General features: G+C 40.2%; 1 protein-coding gene across 1 annotated transcript in view; it reads right to left on the bottom strand.

The window, feature by feature from the left end:
* Positions 1-5,911: 5,911 nt before the first annotated feature.
* LOC132497837 (cytidine monophosphate-N-acetylneuraminic acid hydroxylase) overlaps positions 5,912-20,269 on the bottom strand; it is a 51,824-nt gene continuing 37,466 nt past the window's right edge. Inside the window, exons 10-15 of the mRNA XM_060111381.1 lie at positions 19,007-19,147; positions 15,637-15,811; positions 13,693-13,809; positions 10,310-10,477; positions 8,849-8,964; positions 5,912-5,987 (exon numbers count right to left, since the gene is read on the bottom strand). Of these exons, the coding sequence (XP_059967364.1) occupies positions 5,912-5,987; positions 8,849-8,964; positions 10,310-10,477; positions 13,693-13,809; positions 15,637-15,811; positions 19,007-19,147 (793 nt within the window). The remainder of the gene's footprint in view (positions 5,988-8,848; positions 8,965-10,309; positions 10,478-13,692; positions 13,810-15,636; positions 15,812-19,006; positions 19,148-20,269) is intronic.

Below are 20,269 nucleotides of genomic sequence, written 5' to 3' on the forward strand. Positions count from 1 at the left end.
TCAATCAACAGATTGTTTTCATGTCCTCTTAACACACCAAAAATGGGATTTAGATACAAAAAATAAAAAGTAGAGGGAGAGAGAAGAAAAACCACAGTTTGGGAATAGTAAACTTTGTTTTCCTTTCTTTGGCAAGCTACTTATTACCTGGCAGTAAACAAGGAGGCCAAGTGGGGTATCCAGCTTGGGCAGCTGGGTCATCAAGGAAAATAATTCCAGTTACTTAATGGTCCTTCAAAATCTTTAGGCATTTAAACTGTGACGTCTTCAAGACAGAATGTCTCTACTGTGTCTATTTTCCCCCTCCTTCTGCAGCTCCACCTCTGTTAGGCCAGGTCTCAGCATTTCCCTCACTAGAATCTCTTAGATCCTTAACAGACATGGAAATAAACTTGCTGATAATAAATTTTTCCAAAAGCAAGTTGGAGCATGATAAACTGATCATAAAATTCTGAAGAAAAGACGTACAAGTATAGTCTTGAAAATTTTCTTGACTTATCATTTACTGAAAAGGGTATTTTCAAATATCTTTGATTTGAATTTATTTCTTCTTTTAGTTATGTCATTCTTTGTTTTATACATTTTGAGGCTCTTATTATGTGCATATAAATTTAGATTTTTATAGCTTCCTGGTTAACTAAGACTTTTTACATTATGAGGTGTTCCTCCTTGTTTGACTTTAAGAGAGCTAAGCCATCTTTTTATTAGTATTTTCATAGTATATATTTCCTCTGTTTCTTTCAAACTTTCAGTGTATTTATCTTTTAATTATATGTCTTGTAAGCAAAGAGTGTTTTTTCAAATCCAGTCTGTCAAACTGTCTTTTAATGACAGCACTTAATCCATTTACATTTAATGCAATTATTGATATAATCTACCATCTTGATTTTTACTTTCTATTGTCTCATTTATGTTTTTTTTCTTTAATTGGCTTCTTTCACAGATTAATATTTTTAAACTATTTAATTTTCCCTCTATGACCTTTGTGGCTACACATCCTTTTAAAATTCCTTAAGTGGTTACCCTAGAGACTACAAAATGTATTATTATCAAGTGTGTGTCAGTTATCAATTTATTGGCTCTCAGCTTTAAATCCACTCTTTATTGCCGGCTATGCAAAAAAGAATTATTTCTCTTTTGCTAGCGAGTATGAAGCTTTGTCTGTAGAGGGCACTAGAGGGGCACTAGAGAAGGAAATGGTTTCTGTTCTGGCTCACCTTAGTTTCTCCATGAGCAGCAGCGCCCAGCAACTAGCTGTTACCCTGGGACCCTCTAAAGTGGCTTTAGGATTGTGCAGCCTGCAAGTCACCTCCCCAAGAATGGCTTTCCCAGCATCCCCTTGAGCGGCTCTAAGCCAGTTTCAAGGCATTCAGCTTGTCAGCCTTTTTTGGAACGGACAGATGCCTATTCATGGCATAAGGAAAACCAGTTCCTAATGCCAAGATTACCTTTGTGGGTTTCCTTTTTCTCCTGATTTGATAGCAGTGGAGATGGTTGAAAGTGGTTACACTCTGGGTATACTTTGAAGGTAAAGGTGACGGATCTGCTGATGCAGTAGATGTTAGAGCAAGGTATAAAGAATGATTTCATAGTTTGGGGTTTAAGTCATGGAAATGAGATCTGGAATATGAGAGAGGGAAAGAGGGCAGGTGATGTGGGGTAGAAAAAGAAAGGGGGGGTGATGTGGACACAGGTAGAAAAGAACCGTTGAAGATGAATAAGGAGAGAAGTGAGGACATGTAGGGTCAATGGATTGAAGGTCTTGGTAATATCAAATTGCTGGAGTCAGGGTATCAGACGGCAGTAACTAGGAAGACAGCAAGAGAATAAAGATAGGCTTGGTGGCGAGAAAACAAATTCGTATTTTAAAATAATCTTTTATTTGCTCATCATATACATTTTAACACATATTCTGTTGATATACATTTATTTTTTGGTGATAATTAATTTATAAAATATATGCATAATGTAAATCACAAAATATATGCATAATGTGTGATGTGAACCAGAGCCATCAAACTTCATTGGTGTTCATCTTTATGAGAAGTAGATAATCAAGAGATTTAAGGAGATAAATTCCATCACTGGATTCTTGTAACTTCAGAATTAAAGAGGTAGTATACATAATCAGAAAATCAATTTTGATGTTCAGATCAGTGAGGGGTTTGTGTTACTGGAAATAGCAATATGTAAAATAGAAATGTAGTTAACAATCACATATTCCTAGGGATAATGTGATAATCATGGGAATATCATCAAAAACTACAGACATTAGCAGAAATAAATTGGTTGCCTATTTCAACCATTGCAACAGCATTTTCAAGTGTTCAGAAGAGGATTTCCTAATTTTTTCAAGATATGGGTCTTTATTGTTGATTATTCTATCGATTTTGAAAATTATTTTCTATAAAACTCATTTTATCACTAGCTAGTGTTCATATTTTTAGTCAAAGATACCGCCATTTGTTAGAATTTATAAGTTACATTAAATAACAGATTTTGTTACCAAATTAAAATACTTTCAGTCCCAATGAAAGTATTACATTTTAGGGTAGCCTCCGCAGCCTTGTTTTGGTAAGTAGATGATTTCAACAATGCTTTTTGAAAAATTGAAAACAGCTCATGAACATTTCTTACTCAATTAGATTCATGGACTCTATTTGGGGAATCAATCTATTAAGGAACAAAATGTTTGTTTTTACATTCTCCTTTTTAAGTTCCGTCTTAATTTTTTCTCTTCCCTATTTTCTTCTTATAGCCTCTCATTTATCTATTTCTCTTCTTTCTTCTCTTCTCCTAGCTTAACTTCTGCTCCCCCACCCCTTTCCTTTTTCTTCACTGTCTTCTAGGAAACCTTTTCTCCGCCCGTTCTATTTCTTCTGTGCTTGGATTTACATCTCCTGTTATCTTTCTTTTCCACAGGGAAGTTGTTCCTATTGCATTCATTGGTTCTTTTATAGAAAATTATGGACGGAATAAGTAAAATATTAATAATCTGGCTATGTAGTGATCCAACAAACATAAGATATGTGAACATTTCACAAATGCAACATGTAATTATCCACTGCTGATGTCAATAAGGTATGGTCTCTTTGGTATAAGCTTCTATGTTCAAGATGTAGCATCAGTAAATACTTGAATTTTTCATGTTGCTTGGTATCCCTGTGAACTAAAGATATTACTAATGAGCAGCAGTATGAAACTCATTTTAATACTTTTTCTTTTTTATTGCATTGGGGTGAATTTTTATTTTTAGTCTTTAGTTCAGGTTATATAGTCTATGATGCTTTAAGTTAAAAGAGGATCTAAAGCTGAAATGTAAACTGGAATTGACTCTCCCAACTTTTTACAGATTCACCAAATGACTGGTTGTAGGTCACATGACTCTCCTGTTTATTTCATAAGGTTGTTATAGTCAACATTTATTGTTCTCTTACCATGTGCCACTCACTCTTCTAGAAGGGCCTTAAGAATACAACACAACCCTGTGACGTAGGTGCTATTATTATATTCACTTCACAGATGAAGATCTGAGACACAGATTCCTCAAAAGTCACACAGTAAGTGACAGAACCAAGATTTTAACTCAAGAAGTCAGTTTCCAAGTCTGAAGTATTGACCACTGTACTACTGCCTCCTTGATATTTGACCTTTTTTTCAGATCTGCTCCATCTCCAAGACCTTGGACTTGGCATTGTCTCGTTCAGCTGCCTCCTTACCTTTAATGCCTCCTGCTTTTTCGCAACTACTGAAGACGCTCAGCATCCCCATTGAGACTCCTGACTCTCTTTATTCTCCCAGGGCCATTCAGGCCTCGTTCCTGCTTTCCCTTCCTTCTCTGTCACACCAGGAGGACTTGCCATTGCTCTAATTCACCTTGTATTTTTCTACTTTTTAACTTCACCCACTCCTTCTGTCTGGAATATTCTATCATTGCTCCCTCCATTTCAGCTTATTAAAAGTATTCCCCAACCTTCAAGGTGCTCTCCTAACGCCCTCCCCCCTGAAATACTACCTTTTCTGTAAAGTTCTTCCTGGTCATTGCAAAAAGTCAGATGTAATTTCTCTCTCCTCAGTACTCCCAACACTAAGTTGGTACAACAAATATAGTGCTTACTAAGTCTGCCTTATAATCTAGTTGTATGTGAATTCCTTTCACATCCCTTCTAGCCTATGGTAACTTAGAAGATCTAGGCTAGAGTATGGAATAAAGAACATTACAACTGAAAAGAATATTCTATTTAGATCCTTAATTTTACTGGTAAGGACACCAAAGCTTAGTTTAAGATGTAAGTCACACTGACAGTTAAAGATGGAAATTCACTTGTTCCTTCCTTCCTTAAATGCATATTATGCATAATACTGTGTGTGCACAGAGCACTGTGCTGAGTACTAGGGTTACGCAGGCAAAAGTGTCTACTTTTAAGAAATTCAGAGTCTACTGACTGGAAGAGACAATAGATTATTACAATGCAACATGATGGGATAGCTGTTTGTGGAATAAATAAATAAATGCATGAGTCAAGGAATTTACTATCTTTGTAGTAATATTATGTGACCTTTCCAATAACAAATGTATGGAAACAGGTTTTATAGTTCACTTTATAAAATCACATCCTGAGTGGTAGGAAGGAATGTCAAGTCTGGTTTGTGTCAGACAAGCTGATCTCCATCAGTCTGAAAAAGAGAGGAGTCTATTGAAATGGAGAGGTGATGTTTTCCATCTCACTCTGTTTTTAGTTTTTCTCCTTTCAGTTTTGGTTGCTGCTTTTCTTTTTTGTGTTTATCTTTTTCTTCCAGTGTTTTTGTTTATCTTATTGAGATATAATGGACATACAGCACTATATAAGTTTAAGCATAATGATTTGACTTACCTATATCATGAAATGATTATCACATTAAGTTTAATGAGCATCCATCATCTCTTATAGAGACACAATTAAAGAAGTAGAAAATATGTTTTCCTTGTGATGAGAATTCTTAGGACTTACTTTCTTAACCACTTTCATATGTAACATAGAGCAGTGTTAATTACATTTATCATGTTGTATATTAAATTCCTAGTGCTTAATTATCTTATAACTAGAAGTTTGTACCTTTTGGCCACCTTCATCTAATTCCTCCTCCCCCTACCCCCCATCTCTGGCAATCACAAATCTGATCTCTTTTTCTATGAGTTTGTTCCATTTGTTTGTTTTTGAAGTATAATTGACCTATAACACTGTGTTAGTTCCTGTCACACAACATAGTGATTCAATATTTCTATACATTTCAAAATGATCACCTCCATAAGTCTAGTTATGAAATGTCACCACACAAAGATATGACATTGTTACTGTCTATATTCCCCACATTGTACATTTCATACCTGTGACTGCACCTGCAAGTTTATTTTTAAACTGAAGTTTGTACCTCTTAATCTCCCTCACCCATTTCCTTCCTCCCTCCACCCATCTCCCCTCTGTCAACCACCTTGTTCATTCTCTGTAACTGTCTCTGTTTTGTTATGTTTGTTCATTTGTTTTCCTTTTTAGATTCCACATATAAGTGAAATCACACAGTATTTGTCTTTCGTTGCTGCCTTCCTTCATATGTTCAGGATTTAGCTCTGAACACTCACTGACCACCTAGGATAATTTTTGTTTTGTCTATTAATTGGCTGCATGTTCACCTCAACCAGACCAAAGATTCCATGGACTTTGGGCTGGAGGCACTCACTACTCATTTCATTTACTTTTTAAACTTGAATGTTCTTCCTGTAATGTTAGCTCCTCTCATTCCCCCAAAAGTCAGGTTTTCTGATAGGCACGGTGCCTGCTTAATTCAGATGCCAAAGAGAGTGTGATGGGATGGATATAAAGGTGTCTCCCAGATCTACAGGATGCTTTACCTGGGAAATCTCAGGTCCTCTCTACCCACAGTACATCAGGAAGGATTTCCAGTTGGGTGGTGTTAGGGGGAGTTTTATTTGAAAATGGTTCCAAAACCTGAAAAGAGATAAAGCAGAAAAATATGTTTTTGAAACTTCCATGTCTATTGTTTTGCCAAGATCTGTTGGGTACCTGGTACTCAGCTCTCCCTGAGGCAGCATTTTCCTGTACTGTTTCAGATGTTAATGTAGCTTAACATTTCCAGTGTGTTGAATGCAGTCCCTTAAAACATGACAACTGTGTCTTATTTTTATTTTTCTGTGATGCGCCTTGCTTTAAGGAATTCTTATATGTAAAAATATAGACTTGTATTCTGTACACAAAAGGACCTGGTATTGGTGAAGGTGCAGGTAAATGTGTTGTACGTTATTTCTGGGGAGGTGAGCTGGCTTCCTAAGAATGACTGGCAGCGTGCAGCAAAAGTCTACACACTGAGTGCGTGTTGGATCCAGCAGCTCCACTCCTAGGAATTTATCCTAAGAAATCACTATGAAAGTGTGCAAGACACGCCTACGTGTTTATTTGGCAAAACATCATTTCAAATAGTGAAAGTTAGAAACTTACAGGGTGGATCAAAGATTGTTCAGTAAACATGCAGGAACAAAAGTATGTATAGTATTATCCCAGTTTTTTAAATTTTTGATTGATTTATTTTTAAATAAATAAATTTATTTATGGCTGTATTGGGTCTTCATTGCTGCGCGCGGGCTGTCTCTAGTTGTGGCAAGCGGGGGCTACTCTTCGTTGCAGTGCGCGGGCTTCTCATTGCGATGACTTCTCTTGTTGTGGAGCACAAGTTCTAGGTGTGCGGGCTTCAGTAGTTGCAGCTCGCGGGCTCAGCAGTTGTGGCTCACGGGCTCTAGAGCACAGGCTCAGTAGTTGTGGTGCACAGGCTTAGTTGCTCCAGCGGCATGTGGGATCTTCCCAGACCAGGGATCAAACCCGTGTTCCCCTGCATTGGCAGGCAGATTCCTAACCACTGTGCCACAGGGAAGTCCAGTATTATCCCATTTTTATAAAAATAATTGCATGTGAAGAAAGATTAACTAGATACCAAAATGCAAATTGCTCTCTCTGGATGGTGTGATCATTTGTGGTTTTTAACTGTTGTTTTCTGTTTCGTTTTTGTATTTAAAATTTTTTTCAAATTTTCTGCAGTAGATATGTATTAGTTTTATGACCAGAAAAATATTTAATAAACTCATAAATCCCATTTTGAAAGCAACAAAGATAAATTGGGTTGTGACTGCTTTCCAAGATTCATTATGGGCTTCTCTTACATTTATGACCTTTGCTATCAAAACAACGTAAGAAATAGGCTTCAGCACCAATATCCCAGAAGCTTCCAAGATGGAATTATTTTTTTAAGAAAAGTAACATTCGAATCTCCCCCAAAGTTGTTACATTTCCTTTTCTTCCAGAACAAGAAGACACGTATAAGTTTTGTTGAAAATGAACAAAACTTGTAATGTTCTACCGCTGTTAAAATGTTTGGGGTTGATCTGTGTGTCCTAACACTAGGGATACCAAAGATATATTAATGAGTAAAAAATGCAAGTTACAGATGTACTAGGATTACATTAAAAAACAGCAACAATAACCTTCCTTCCCCAACTATCTGGGACGTTTTATTGAGAACACATATATTTAGTTAAATGTTGATGTATTCAGAATTAGGCCTGGGATGACACACACTGTGCTGTGATCAAGTGTTACCCTGGAGAGTGGGTGGAGGGAAAGACAGGAAACAGACAAGGTTTTCTGGCAAGTGTGGGGTACGGTTCTTTCCTTTTATTTTACAATGTCTACATTCTTTAAATATTTAAAAAATCATTTCAAAACATTCAAAAAGAAATAAATAAAAAAGAAAATTCAAGACATGCCTGTGCCTGGGACCTCAAGGCAGAAGCAAGATAGTAGGCTTTGCTTATTTAAAATTAAATTCCTGAACTTTTCAGAGGGTCAGTGGTAATGATAAGGAAGTATTCTCCCTCTTGCTGATTATGTTGCAAATATGAAAATAGCAAATGGGCCCTTCTGACACTTCAACTCAAATATTCCAACTACAGCCTTAAAGGCATACACAGTTGGGTTTTGTTTTTGTTTTTGGCTGCATTGGGTCTTCGTTGCTGCACATGGGCTTTCTCTAGTTGTGGCGAGCGGGGGCTACTCTTTGTTGTGGGGCGCGGGCTTCTCACTGCGGTGGCTTCTCTTGTTGCTGAGCAGAGGCTCTAGGCACGCACGCTTCAGTAGTCGCAGCACACGGGCTCAGTAGTTGTGGCTCAGGGGCTCTAGAGTGCAGGCTCAGTAGTTGTGGCGCACGGGCTTAGTTGCTCCACAGCATGTGGGATCTTCCCGGACCAGGGATCAAACCCGTGTTCGCCTGCATTGGCAGGCAGATTCTTAACCACTGTGCCACCAGGGAAGTCCACATATACAGTTTTGCAATGAGAAACTTACATGGTTTTGAAGTGTAAGCAGGTAGAGACTCGGAGGGCCATTCCCGTTAACCAACTAGTTCACCAAATTCATGCTCAGAGTGGGGCACAGGCAAAAATTTGTCATGGGAAATAATGGTCTTCGATGATCACATCTTTGCCACATAAAACCCCCTCCTCGTTCTTGTCTTGGCCAAACACACCCTTTCCCTCTAGTAATGTCCTTCCCTTTCCTATACCATAAACCACTTTCAGAAAAGACTGAAACACATTTGCATGAGTATGGAAACAATGACTCTTTAAAATGTTATTTTCCTAACCAGTTTCGCTTTTTAACACGTTAACAAAGAAATAAAGCTCTAATGGCGGAATCTCACACACCCATCAAAATCTGGGGTCATAGTTGGTCACCGACTCTGCTTATATATCCACAGCATCCTCTGCAGTGGCCTAGAGCACGACAGGCATTTTCAGACTTACAGATGATGGTATATGTCAGGATCCCGCTGCAGCCGGGTTTGGAATCCTATATACAAGTCATCCCAGAGCAGACCATTCTTCACCACGTGTCTGATGACATCAACCCGGCTCCGAATCTGAAACAGATATGGAACAACTAGCAGGGGTGACCCAGCCAGCACGGAGCACTGGTACTGACCCCTGTGTCCCTGAAAGAAACAGCTGCCTATAACGGCAGGGGTCTGAGGAGTCAAGGAGAAAAGGCTACTGAAGTAGATATCACAGGCAGAGGGGGAAAGAGAGGCTCCTGAGTGCAGTAGAAATTGAGGGAAGGAAAACAGGAAATGGATCAGGAGCCGGGGTTGGGAGGTGGTGCAGAGTGGCTGAGAGCACAGACAGAATCAGATTGCTGGGTTCAAATCCATGGTCTAGCTGTGTGATCCTGGCAAACATTCTGTGCCTCATTTTCCTCATCTATGAAATGGAGATAACAGAACATTCCTCAGAGGATTACTGTGAGGATTCACTGAGTCAGTGTATATAAAATACTGAAAACAAGGCCTGCCACAGAGCAAGATTACCTTAATGCGGTGGGCCAGGCCCTTACCTTTAAAGAATCCCAACTCCTGACACGGGATCTGCTGAATAGTCAAAGGTGCACAGGGTTAGGAGACAGGCAGAGATGGTTTTGAGTCTCAGCCCAGCACTTACTAATCATGTGACCTTAACCTTGCTAAGCCTCGGTCTCCTCTGTTACTGTTGTGAGAAAAAAAGAGATAATTCATTAAAAAAAAAAAAAGAGCATGAGGTAGCATGAAGGGAGGTTATTAAGATAGGAAATGGTTTTAACACTTCATAGGTACACAGGTTCCAGTTTACCAGGAGCCTTTTTCAGTATCTGGCGTCACATTTTTTTTCCTGATCAATATCGTGCTAAGGCCAGTAGAGGCAACTTTATCACAAATGACAGGCTATTAAATGACACGGAATGATCAGAAGATTGGCATTTAGGATTTACTTCTCTTTCCTGCACCATTCCTACAAAACCATTACATCCATTGTGAACTGAGATCGCAAACACAGGTCAGAAGATCTCCTGTTTTGCCAACAGAGACTTAGAAACATGACTGCACAGTTTGTTGAGGATTGCCCAGCTAAAGTGCAGTGTCAAGATCTAGTTCCTCACAGTGGAGGGGAGATGGCCTTTCTTGACCTTTCAAACTAGAGAGGAGCACGTGGAAGCATTGGGGAGGTTTTGAGAAACGTTTAGACTGTAAAATGGGAAGGTCTTGGTGATTGATTAGACTTGGGGATGAGGGAAAAGGAAAAAGTTGAAGATTACCCCCGTTACTAGCCGGGCTCACTGTGGGGGGAGTGGGGAGGGGGAATTGATATTGCCAACGATCAAGACAGAAAAGGAGAAAGAGCAGTTGTAAGAGAACGATGATGTGTCGTATTTTGAACAGGTTGAAAAGTAGGTACCAGGGATTTGGATATCCAGGTGATGGTATCTAGCAGGCGATTAACTCTAATGAATCTGAAGCTGGACAGAGTTAGCGGGAGCTGGGCAAAGTCTGGGCAGGACCTGTGGATTTTTGGCGTCAGAGAAGCGGTGCTAGCAGATGTGTTCAGTGGGTGGAATACAGAACCCTGGGGGAAAGCAAGAGATTGAAGTGGTGGCTGGAGAAAGAGAAACCCTGAAAGAATGTAGAAGAACAGTCAAGAAGTGAAGAAAACGAGGGCTAGTGTCACTGGGGCTGAGAAAGGACTTCTAATTCAAAATGATGGACAGATCCCATACATAACCCGCCTTTGCCCACTTCCAGACGCAACTGAAGTGTTGACAAAGCAAGCGTACAGGGGCTTCCCTGGTGGTGCAGTGGTTGAGAGTCCGCCTGCTGAAGCAGGGGACACGGGTTTGTGCTCCAGTCCGGGAAGATCCCACATGCCGCGGAGCGGCTGGGCCCGTGAGCCATGGCCGCTGAGCCTGCGCGTCCGGAGCCTGTGCTCCGCAACAGGAGAGGCCACAACAGTGAGAGGCCCGTGTACTGCCAAAAAAAAAAAAAAGCAAGTGTACAGGTATGAACTGTCACAGTGAAGAAGAAATGAAGTGAGTCGTTGACAGCAGGAGATTTCAATTAACTAATGTGAATCTGGAAAGCAGGAGGGTGAGTGGCATCTAAAGACCAGGGCAGAGGCTGCAGAATCCCAGAGAGTATATGGAGGGACATTCAGATTCAGGAGATGACATGGATGACAGCAGGGACACAGAGCACAAAAGTATGTACACAAAACAGTCAACCCCTTCCTTACGCCTATGCGTGGCTCCTGGGCCAAATACATTCAGACAGTTCTCTGAATAAATGGAATCAATTTTGCAGGAAGAATGAGGGCAGGAGTGTATATGTGATGCCCCAGAGCAAGGACCTCCACACTTTGGTATTTAGGGGTCCCTCAGCCTAATAGCTGGCTCCTCAACTTCATAACTTAAACGGGTGACCCCCTGTCCAAATACAACCTAGGTCTTAGTTGATAGCTTACAGTCCCTTTTTAAAAAATTGAATTAACTTTCCACATTTATAAATCTGGGTATTTTACATGAAAATCCAGATTTCCAAGTTTTCTGGAAAATTCGGAAGATCAGCTGGAGCTCCGTAGGGGCTCCTCCCTTCCCATGCTTTCCACTTGATACAGTCCCCACCCAGCTCCCCCTATTTACAGGATCTGCCTCGGGTCTGCCTGTGAGCATTTAAGCGTGTAACCCCTGCCTTCAAGTAAAGCCTGCTGCTTGAAAAGGTCTTTTTTTTTTTTTTTTTTGGTAAATATAGATTAATCCCTAATTTCTTAAAAGTCACCTACAATGGAAGAAAGGTCAGCCTGCGGTAAGCAACACTGCATGCAACTACAGTAGAAGCTGAAGGAGCAATGCTTTCAGGTAACCAAGGAAAGTGATTGCCACCCAGCATAATGGGTTCAGCCAAGCTATCGTGCAAGATCAGACAGGAAAGTACTTGAAGTTTAGCTCCCGTGTAACATTTCTTCGGCAGATACTTAAGCAGAAAGTCCCACAAAGGAGGAAAGCAAAGAAGGTGAAGACATGGGTGGGGTCTGGCAGTGGGTAAGGGATGTCACAGGGTGACAGATTGGCAGCAGACCTAGAGAGGGGCCCATCCAGATTGGAACAGGAGGATGGTCAGGTACAGGAGCCATGCATCTAGGAAAGATGGAGAGTTGGTGTGATAGAAAATATATTTATGAGTTTAAAAGGCAATGAATGGCCCCCGCCTTCAAAAAAAGGCAATATGAGAAGGCTCCAGGTGACAAGAAAAGGAGCTCTTCCAAGTCTAGGCATATCCTCTATATATGAACCTCAACATACAGAAATCTCACTAAAATCCTGGGAGACAAAAGCACTGAGAGTCAAAATAGGGGCCACCACGTACACAGCAGGCATGATGGTTTACCCCATGGTGTATTAAATCTGCAAGAGAGCTGTTGCCTGCTTTATCCAACAGATGCATTATGAATAGCTGTGGAAAAGTGACTTTTTTTCAATGAAATATTTTTAATGAACTGTGATTTTAAAAATTCCAAAGAAAAATCTCGCTTATGGCAACAGATACCTTAATTTATAAGTTTTGTAAATTCACAGTTAAGAAGCAAGACAGTGGCTAAATACACAGACTCTGGAGCTAGATCACTTGTGGTCAAAGCCCTGCACCACGTATTCACTAGCTGTACCACCCATAAATGGGGAGTATAGTAATATGGACTAATGAGGTGGTCGTATTAAATGACCTAAGATTTATGAAGCTGTGTTATGTATGTGTTTGGTAAATAAAGCAATAAATTTAGCAGATTCACTTTGCTTAAAATGGGTGTTTTTTATGTAGGGTTTTCCTATATGTGAAAACCCAGTTTTTTAAAACCCATAAAGCAGGCAGTGGATTATTGGTTTTACTAAAGTTTCACCATAAGATTCTCTTCAACAGCAAGTACTAGACATAAAAATACAAGTCAAATTATTAAAATGTAGTTTAAGAATACATCTATTTTATAAAGGTACATTTAAACCTCTATAATTAAGGCATTACACATTTATATGGCATGTGTAATACACTTAAGGGCAGACTATACACCTTCCTAATTTATTTAGTGATTTTTGCATTTATATAGAATTTAAAATTACAATGTATGCTCACATATTTTATGTCATTTGACTATAATAAAAAAAAAAACTGATAAGGTGGGAAGAAGCCCAATGGAAGGAAAACAAAAAACAAAAAACCACCAAGGCTCGGACAGGGACTCAAAGCCTCATAATCAATAATCCTCATCAGTAGGGATGGGGTACTAATCCCAGTCTTAACATTGTGCCCAAAGCCCCGGCTCTTAACACCGTGCCTGCCGTGCGTTAGGGATTTGTTAAAAATTGGAGCTCAACAAAGTATGTGTTGGTTTATACTGACTTCCCTTTCTTTAGAGAGCCACCCACTGGGTTTGTTTGGGGAAGGAGACACCACTGGAGAGAAGGCAAGGAAGGCAGAGATCAGTGCTTGCAGGTCTGATAACAGTGCAGGCGGGTCAGCTGTTTGGAAGGAAGCAGGTAGAAAAGCCAAGCTTTGCAAATAACTCAAAAAGAAACAAGTATGGAGTTTAGTTAATAATAATGTTTCAGTATCGGCATGTTAGTTGTGACAAATGTAGCACAGTAAAGTAAGATGTTAACAATACTCTCTGTACTATCCTTGCAACTTTTCTGTAAATCTAAAGGTTATTCCAAACTAAAAAGTTTATTTAGGAAGGAAGGAAAGATGGAAGGAAGGAAGGAAGGAAGGAGCATTTCCACTGGTGTTCCGGCTTACTTCCTCATACGGATGTTCCCGGCTTGGTCTTTCTTTTGGAAAGGATAAATCTAGAAAGTCAACCAAATAGTCATATCCTCCAGGAAAAGGGTTGAAGTCCTCATCTGTCTCAATCATCTGTGCAAATGACAACATGGTAAAGGGAAGAAGCACATCAATCTGGTGGTCAAGGTCCTTAAAAAATTTTGGAACGTACAAGACCCAAATGCTCTTAAATGATAGCAATGAAGTGGAGTTAATATAAAAAGAGTCTCTCCTCTCTGCTCTCTTCTATTCCCCCCTCCTCTAGCCCCTCCTTCAATCCCTCTCTCCCTCTTCTTTCCTGAACTGAATTCTAATCCTACTCTTCTACACTAGCAAAACTGCTTCATATCACTAGCTTCAATCAAATTTACAGAGAAGGATATCATTATCTTAAGCACTATTAGTAATGAGATACCAAATACCACTGTATGTTTGCAGGCTAAAAAATAAATAAAGGGCCTCCCTGGTGGCGCAAGTGGTTGAGAGTCCGCCTGCCGATGCAGGGGATACGGGTTCGTGCCCCGGTCTGGGAGGATCCCATATGCCGCGGAGCGGCTGGGCCCGTGAGCCATGGCCGCTGAGCCTGCGCGTCCGGAGCCTGCGCGTCCGGAGCCTGTGCTCCGCAACGGGGGAGGCCACAACAGTGAGAGGCCCGCATACCGCAAAAAAAAAAATAAAAAAAAATAAAAAATAAATAAATAAATAAAATGTGAAATTTTTCTCACCATCACATAGCAGCTAAACATAAAGAGTGTCACTGAAAATTCCAAATGTTTTCTCTTTTTCATACTAATTGCTCAACTGAAAACATAATGTAGACCAATGTTTCCCAGGTCTTTGGGTTTCAAAGACAATTTTCTAAAAAATATTTGGTAGCTCATGTAGTCATCAACAGTTCATTTTGCTAAGTGAGGACTTAAAAAAAATTCTTACATCTACTATCCTTCTATTTCATTAAAGGAAGACTGCTCTCATGCCTCAAAAATAGAAAGGACCTAATCTTGGAGAAATGACAATTCATCCCAAGAAAAGAGAGTTGACATCTTTGCAACCACACTCACATGCATACTCATACTTGTTTCATTATTGACCATCAAAAACTTTGTCACAGACTGGCTCTGACCCCCAGGTAGGTTTTTAGGACTCACTGATTTTGAGAATGCTAAGTGTTGCCTGGTACCCGGTATTAATGTTCAGGTGTTGAAAGGTAAACTTGAGAACAGCCCTCACCCTGAGGGTAACCAGTCTTTATTTCTAAGGGTATGAATGCTGTCCATTTCCTGATGCTTTCCTTAAACTTTGCTCCCCATGCACAAATTCAGGCACTATATGTAAGTGGGATAAAATATACATATAAGTATTGCAGCGATTTCCAGCCCATTTCAGGCCTCCTCTTTCTCTTTCACCCCCTGCCTGTTGGTACTTATTTTGTTTTTGGATACCTCCTCAGTTTTGGTGACCAGCTTATAACGTGAACCACTTGGGCTTGCGAGCTCTGTGCGTACATGTTGGGGCTAATTTAAGTTCTAAGCTGACCTCGTGGTTTGTGCAATTCATTCGTTACCACAGCTGCAGATAAGAATTACCTGCTTCTCTGCTGCTACACGACACCACCTCTCCAGTGGAGCCCACGTGCCTGTTCCAGAGTTTAAGTACCTGTTTCTACTACAAACACAACACAACAAAACACCCACAAAACAAAAACTAATACATGGTGATGGAAGGAAAAAGTGCTCCCAGAGAGAAACTGAGCTGGACCTCAGAACGTTCCCTACATTTTCAACAAGGGATTGCTTTAGCACATTGTCCAGTCTATTTTCTGTGAAGCAGATGGTAGGGCTTAATAAATGTTTTTTGAGAAACAAATTGGAATACTTCATAATACAAGATAGCAAAGACAAATAATACTTCATAGCATACCCTGACCACCAGGTTATAATCCTTAAATCCAGCCCAAGTGAAGTATTCTTTTATCCAGCGTGAGTGATGAAATATTTCATCTCCTACAGCAGCATTCAAGATTCTCAAATATGGTCCAAAGTCCCAGGAATCCTTGTAAATTTTAGTCTCCTCTGGAGGCTCTATGATGCCTTTGCTTAAAGACAAAAACGTGAGAGAACAAGGAAAGAAGAAAGCAACAAATAAGGAAGGCAGAAATTAGCACTTCAATTTCAACAGTCAACCAGACAAGCAGCTTTAAGACTGTTCAGATGATACCAAGGGGTCTCACAGAAGTGCCTCGGGGAACACTGAGGGGTAGCGTTCCACCCCAGCCTAAACCAGAACAGCTCCTGTTAATTGTTTAGTGTGATGGCTCTCCAAGTCAGAATACATTTAAAGATAAAAGTCCGTGTTGGGGAAACAAAAATTGGAAAACCACTGATGCGGATCCTTTCGGCTCAAGTAACTAAATTATGGAAATGTTGAATATAAGTGGCACATTGATTTTGTGGAAGTCTGCTCACTCCTGCCCTGCCCCCCACCTCCACTAGAATATAAGTTTGATGAGAGTAGCAACCATGACTGGCACATAGAAGGGGCCCCATAAATATTTGTTGAACATAGAAATGACTTTAGCCTATCTTTGAGATATACGTAGAATTTTGTGTCTCTAATATATGGTCCTCTCACTATACTAATCAAACCACAGCTCTCAGACAGATGGGCAATTCTGTATGTAAACCCAGTCAGCAATATGGACGAGAGAGTTCTCTGACATTCCTAGAGCTGTCCATCTGGTGTGAAGATGGATCATTGCATGGAACATGGAATATTGAATCCTGGCAATAGAATAGGATGTGATCTGGATAAGGGAAAGATGAGGAGGGAAATGGGCACCTGGCTAGTAGCGATTTGGTAACTATGTCCCACTTATCAAAACAACACTTTTAGTCCATTATTTGCCCAAAGCTAGAGAGGCACTGGTTTCGATAATAAATTACTTATCAAAACCTAAAGTTCCTAACTTCTAAATGAATGTCAAGGCTGCTTCTCCAACTCCTCCCCCATCTCAGTTTACAGCCTCACTAATCTCTTCCTGGATAAAGCCTCAGTCTTCCAGCTGGCCTCCCTGACTCCAGTTCTTCCCCCTGTGGCCTCTTCCCCAGGACATGGTCTTCCAAAAAGTAAAACAGTTTTTCTAAAACACAACGCAGTAATGTTCCTTCTTCGCTTTATAACTTTCTCAAGCTCACCTTACTCACAGGCTAGTTCCTTGGACTGTCTCACAAGTCCTTTCCGACCCTGGCCCGACAGGGCATTCCCGTCTCATCCTTTTCCTCCACCTTCACTTACCAACCCTACAGTCAGGTGGATGGTTGGATTCATGAGGCAAGGACCTCTTCACAGCTCTTTCCTTGTACCTAGTATGATGCCAGGTATACAGAAGGATCTCAATAAATCATCTCCAAATGAATGGCATAGGTCTATTCACTTAAAGGATCTGCACTCACCAAATTCATGACACTAGTTACACCTTCCTTCTCCAGCACGTGTCAGTCCCTCTGAGCGGAATCTCCATCCGTCTCTCTTAATTATAACCTACCTCCTGATCTCTAAGACATAGCTCAAACGCCTAAGACTTCAGATTGAGCTTCCCTTGACCACATGTCCTGTTCTCTCCTGGCCCCTCTTCCTCTCACAAGGCAGAGTTAAGCACTTAGCCTCCCTGTATCCTTACACTCTGTATTACTACTGAGAATCCAACAATATCGACTCTCTTGTTACCCAGAATGCTTTGGTGTGACACAATGATACAAATGCAGATTCCCAGGCTCTGCCTCAGATCTACTGAATCAGAATCTCAGGGGGTCGAGCCCAGGGAGCTGCATTTATCCAAGTGCTTCAAGTTATTCTGATGTTCATTCAAGTTTGAGGATTATTACCATAGGATAACATCTGGGGAACTGGAGAGAGATGATGGAGAATTCTGCCAGTGCCAAATGCCAGACTCTTGAATGTCCTGCTAAAACCTGAAATAATTAAAAACTTCGCTCACCCTTGATCTGGAGAATACAAACTGCTTTTATCCTAGAGGTACTGGGGAGATCCTAAGGAATTTTAAGCAGGGAAAGGAAGAGTTTTGCATTTAAAAAAGGTTTCTTCGGCAACAATGCAGAGTGGAGGCTTTCCTTGCTTATGATCCCAGGAAGAATTATATTTTACTTGAGGACCCTGGAGGTCCACATACCAAGCGTACCTGTGAAACAAAGTCTCCTGAAATAATACTACTCCTTGTTATATGTACTCGGGCAATGTACTCAGGTCTATTCTGTTTTATTCTATTTCGTTTTTTTAAATGCTGGTCATGATCAATGTCATTGATTTTACAACCCACCAGTGGACTGTGGCCAGCAGATTGAAAAAGGCTGGCATGGAGGATAGATCAGAGGAGAGCAGGGTGGAGGCACAGAGCCAAGTCAAGGGCCGCTGCTTGAATCTAGGTGAAAAAAAATTGTGGGAGGGCGAATTAAGGTCATGACGGAAGAGGCTGGAGACGAGTGGTGGATTTGTGAGAGATTTATGAAGAATTGACCAGATTTGGTAACTAGTTGGATATGGGAAGTTAGCAAAAGGGCATAATCAGCTGGCTGCACCATTCACACCAACTTTGCAAAGGTAAGGCCAGGAGAGGGGTGTGCTGTTGGCAACTGTGTGCCCAGCTCTCCAACACGTTCAGTCCATTTCTAAATAAGGGTGAGGAACTAACATTTCCATTTGGCTCAAGACAAGTATGTGTAAAAATATAGGTCTGTGACATCAATAGTAACTTTTCCTGAATTGCACTCCCAGTGCACTGTTACTTGTTCAAAGGTGCTGTCTGTGGAATTGGCAGTTGGGTAATGTTTATACTGATATGAAAACTAATTCTCATGCTTATTGCTTTTTACTTCAGAGAACTTATTTTTGAGCTGCATCAATTGTCCTTCATAGAAAAAACTTCCTCACTCTTTGTTTTCAAGTAAGGCTCTGAGACGAGGAAAACATTTGAGTAATTATTACATAGGATGAGAAAATTATTATATAGGACTGAGAAAAAACTCAACCTTTTTTCCCCTAGATTTGAAAGATACTTATTTAATAGTTTATTTTCTTTAAACAGTAAGACTTCCATTTTAAAAAGTGATGTGTGGATCTTAATGCATGACAAGCTCAGGATGCTACTCAATAAAAACTTAATATTCTGACAAATAGGGACCTACCAAGAGACCACAGGTATGTGCTTTATTTTCTCATAATATTGAAAAAAATCCCTGAATCATTTTTTTCTCTATAAGTATTTAAGCCAAACCTGTCTGTTGGATCCTTTAGCATCCTACCCAGATCAAGAGTGGCTCCAGGTCGTGGGGTCCATGTTAACACATCAGAATTTTTCTTGATAAGGTTGTTGAGTTCATGTGGGTCATTTTTGATGTTTGTTTCCTTAATATACCTGAGAAATAAGAAAATTCCCATGTAAGAAAGTTTATTCTCAGATGAAATTTTGATTAGAACAATGACAGAATTTTTATTTGTTTGTTTCCTCTGCATTCCTATTTCCCAATCCCCCTGCACTTATCCCAGGAAAAATAAAGACTACATTTGGGCTAATGTCCCTAATTAGGGAACAGCTATTATTTATACTTTGTTTTTTAGTATAATCACATAGTGATTGGAATTGAAGTTAGATGTAGCAAGACTACTATAAAGAGGTAGGAATAGCACAATATTGTATTTAATTTTTTTCCAGTTTTTTAAAATTGAAGTATAGTTATTTACAGTAGTGTGTTAGTTTCAGTTTATAGCATAGTGATTCATTTTCTTATATTTAATATCAATGAAATATATAGATGATTAAATATTACTTGGCAGGTATATACTAAGCGTTTAACATGAACTAACTGATTTTATCTTCACAACCCACCGAGGTACCTGCCATTATTACTCTTGTTTTATAGAGAAAGAGACTAAGGATCAGAGGGGTCAGGTGACTTGCCCCAGGTCGGCAGTGTCCACCCAGCTCTCCACCGCCAAAACAGGGTTTATCCTTCCCAGGAGGCCACGAGGAGCCTTTCCCCAACTTTGGGAGTAAAGTCTGATAAGTCTTTCCAACCCCTTCCATCATGTGAGGTTATATGTAAAAAGACAGGCGTCTCTGAACCAGGAAGTGGGCCCTCACTAGATACCAAATCTGCCAGCGCCTTGATCTTGGACTTTCCAGTCTCCAGAAGTTTGAGAAATAAATTTCTATTGTTTATAAACACCCTCCCCCCAAAAAGGCTTTCCATTCAAAACCATTAAAATCCACCTGCTACAAAAGAGCACACACATCCTCAGTCATAGTCCATCCTGAGATCTAGTCTCTAATTGTGCTATTGATCAGTGCTGGGTATCTCCCAAATTTAATTCCAAGGCACAGTCTTTCTGGAAAAGCTGTAGATCATCAATTTTAATGTCATATGGGAAGGTAATTGTGGTGATGCTGGAGCAGAAAAAGAGAGATCCAGGATTTGTCACTGTGTTTCACCAGACATGGGTTACATAGACAGACATTTCCGTTAAAGGGAATTGTACT

This window comes from Mesoplodon densirostris, chromosome 10, assembly GCF_025265405.1.
Source record: "Mesoplodon densirostris isolate mMesDen1 chromosome 10, mMesDen1 primary haplotype, whole genome shotgun sequence".
NCBI lineage: Eukaryota > Metazoa > Chordata > Mammalia > Artiodactyla > Ziphiidae > Mesoplodon > Mesoplodon densirostris.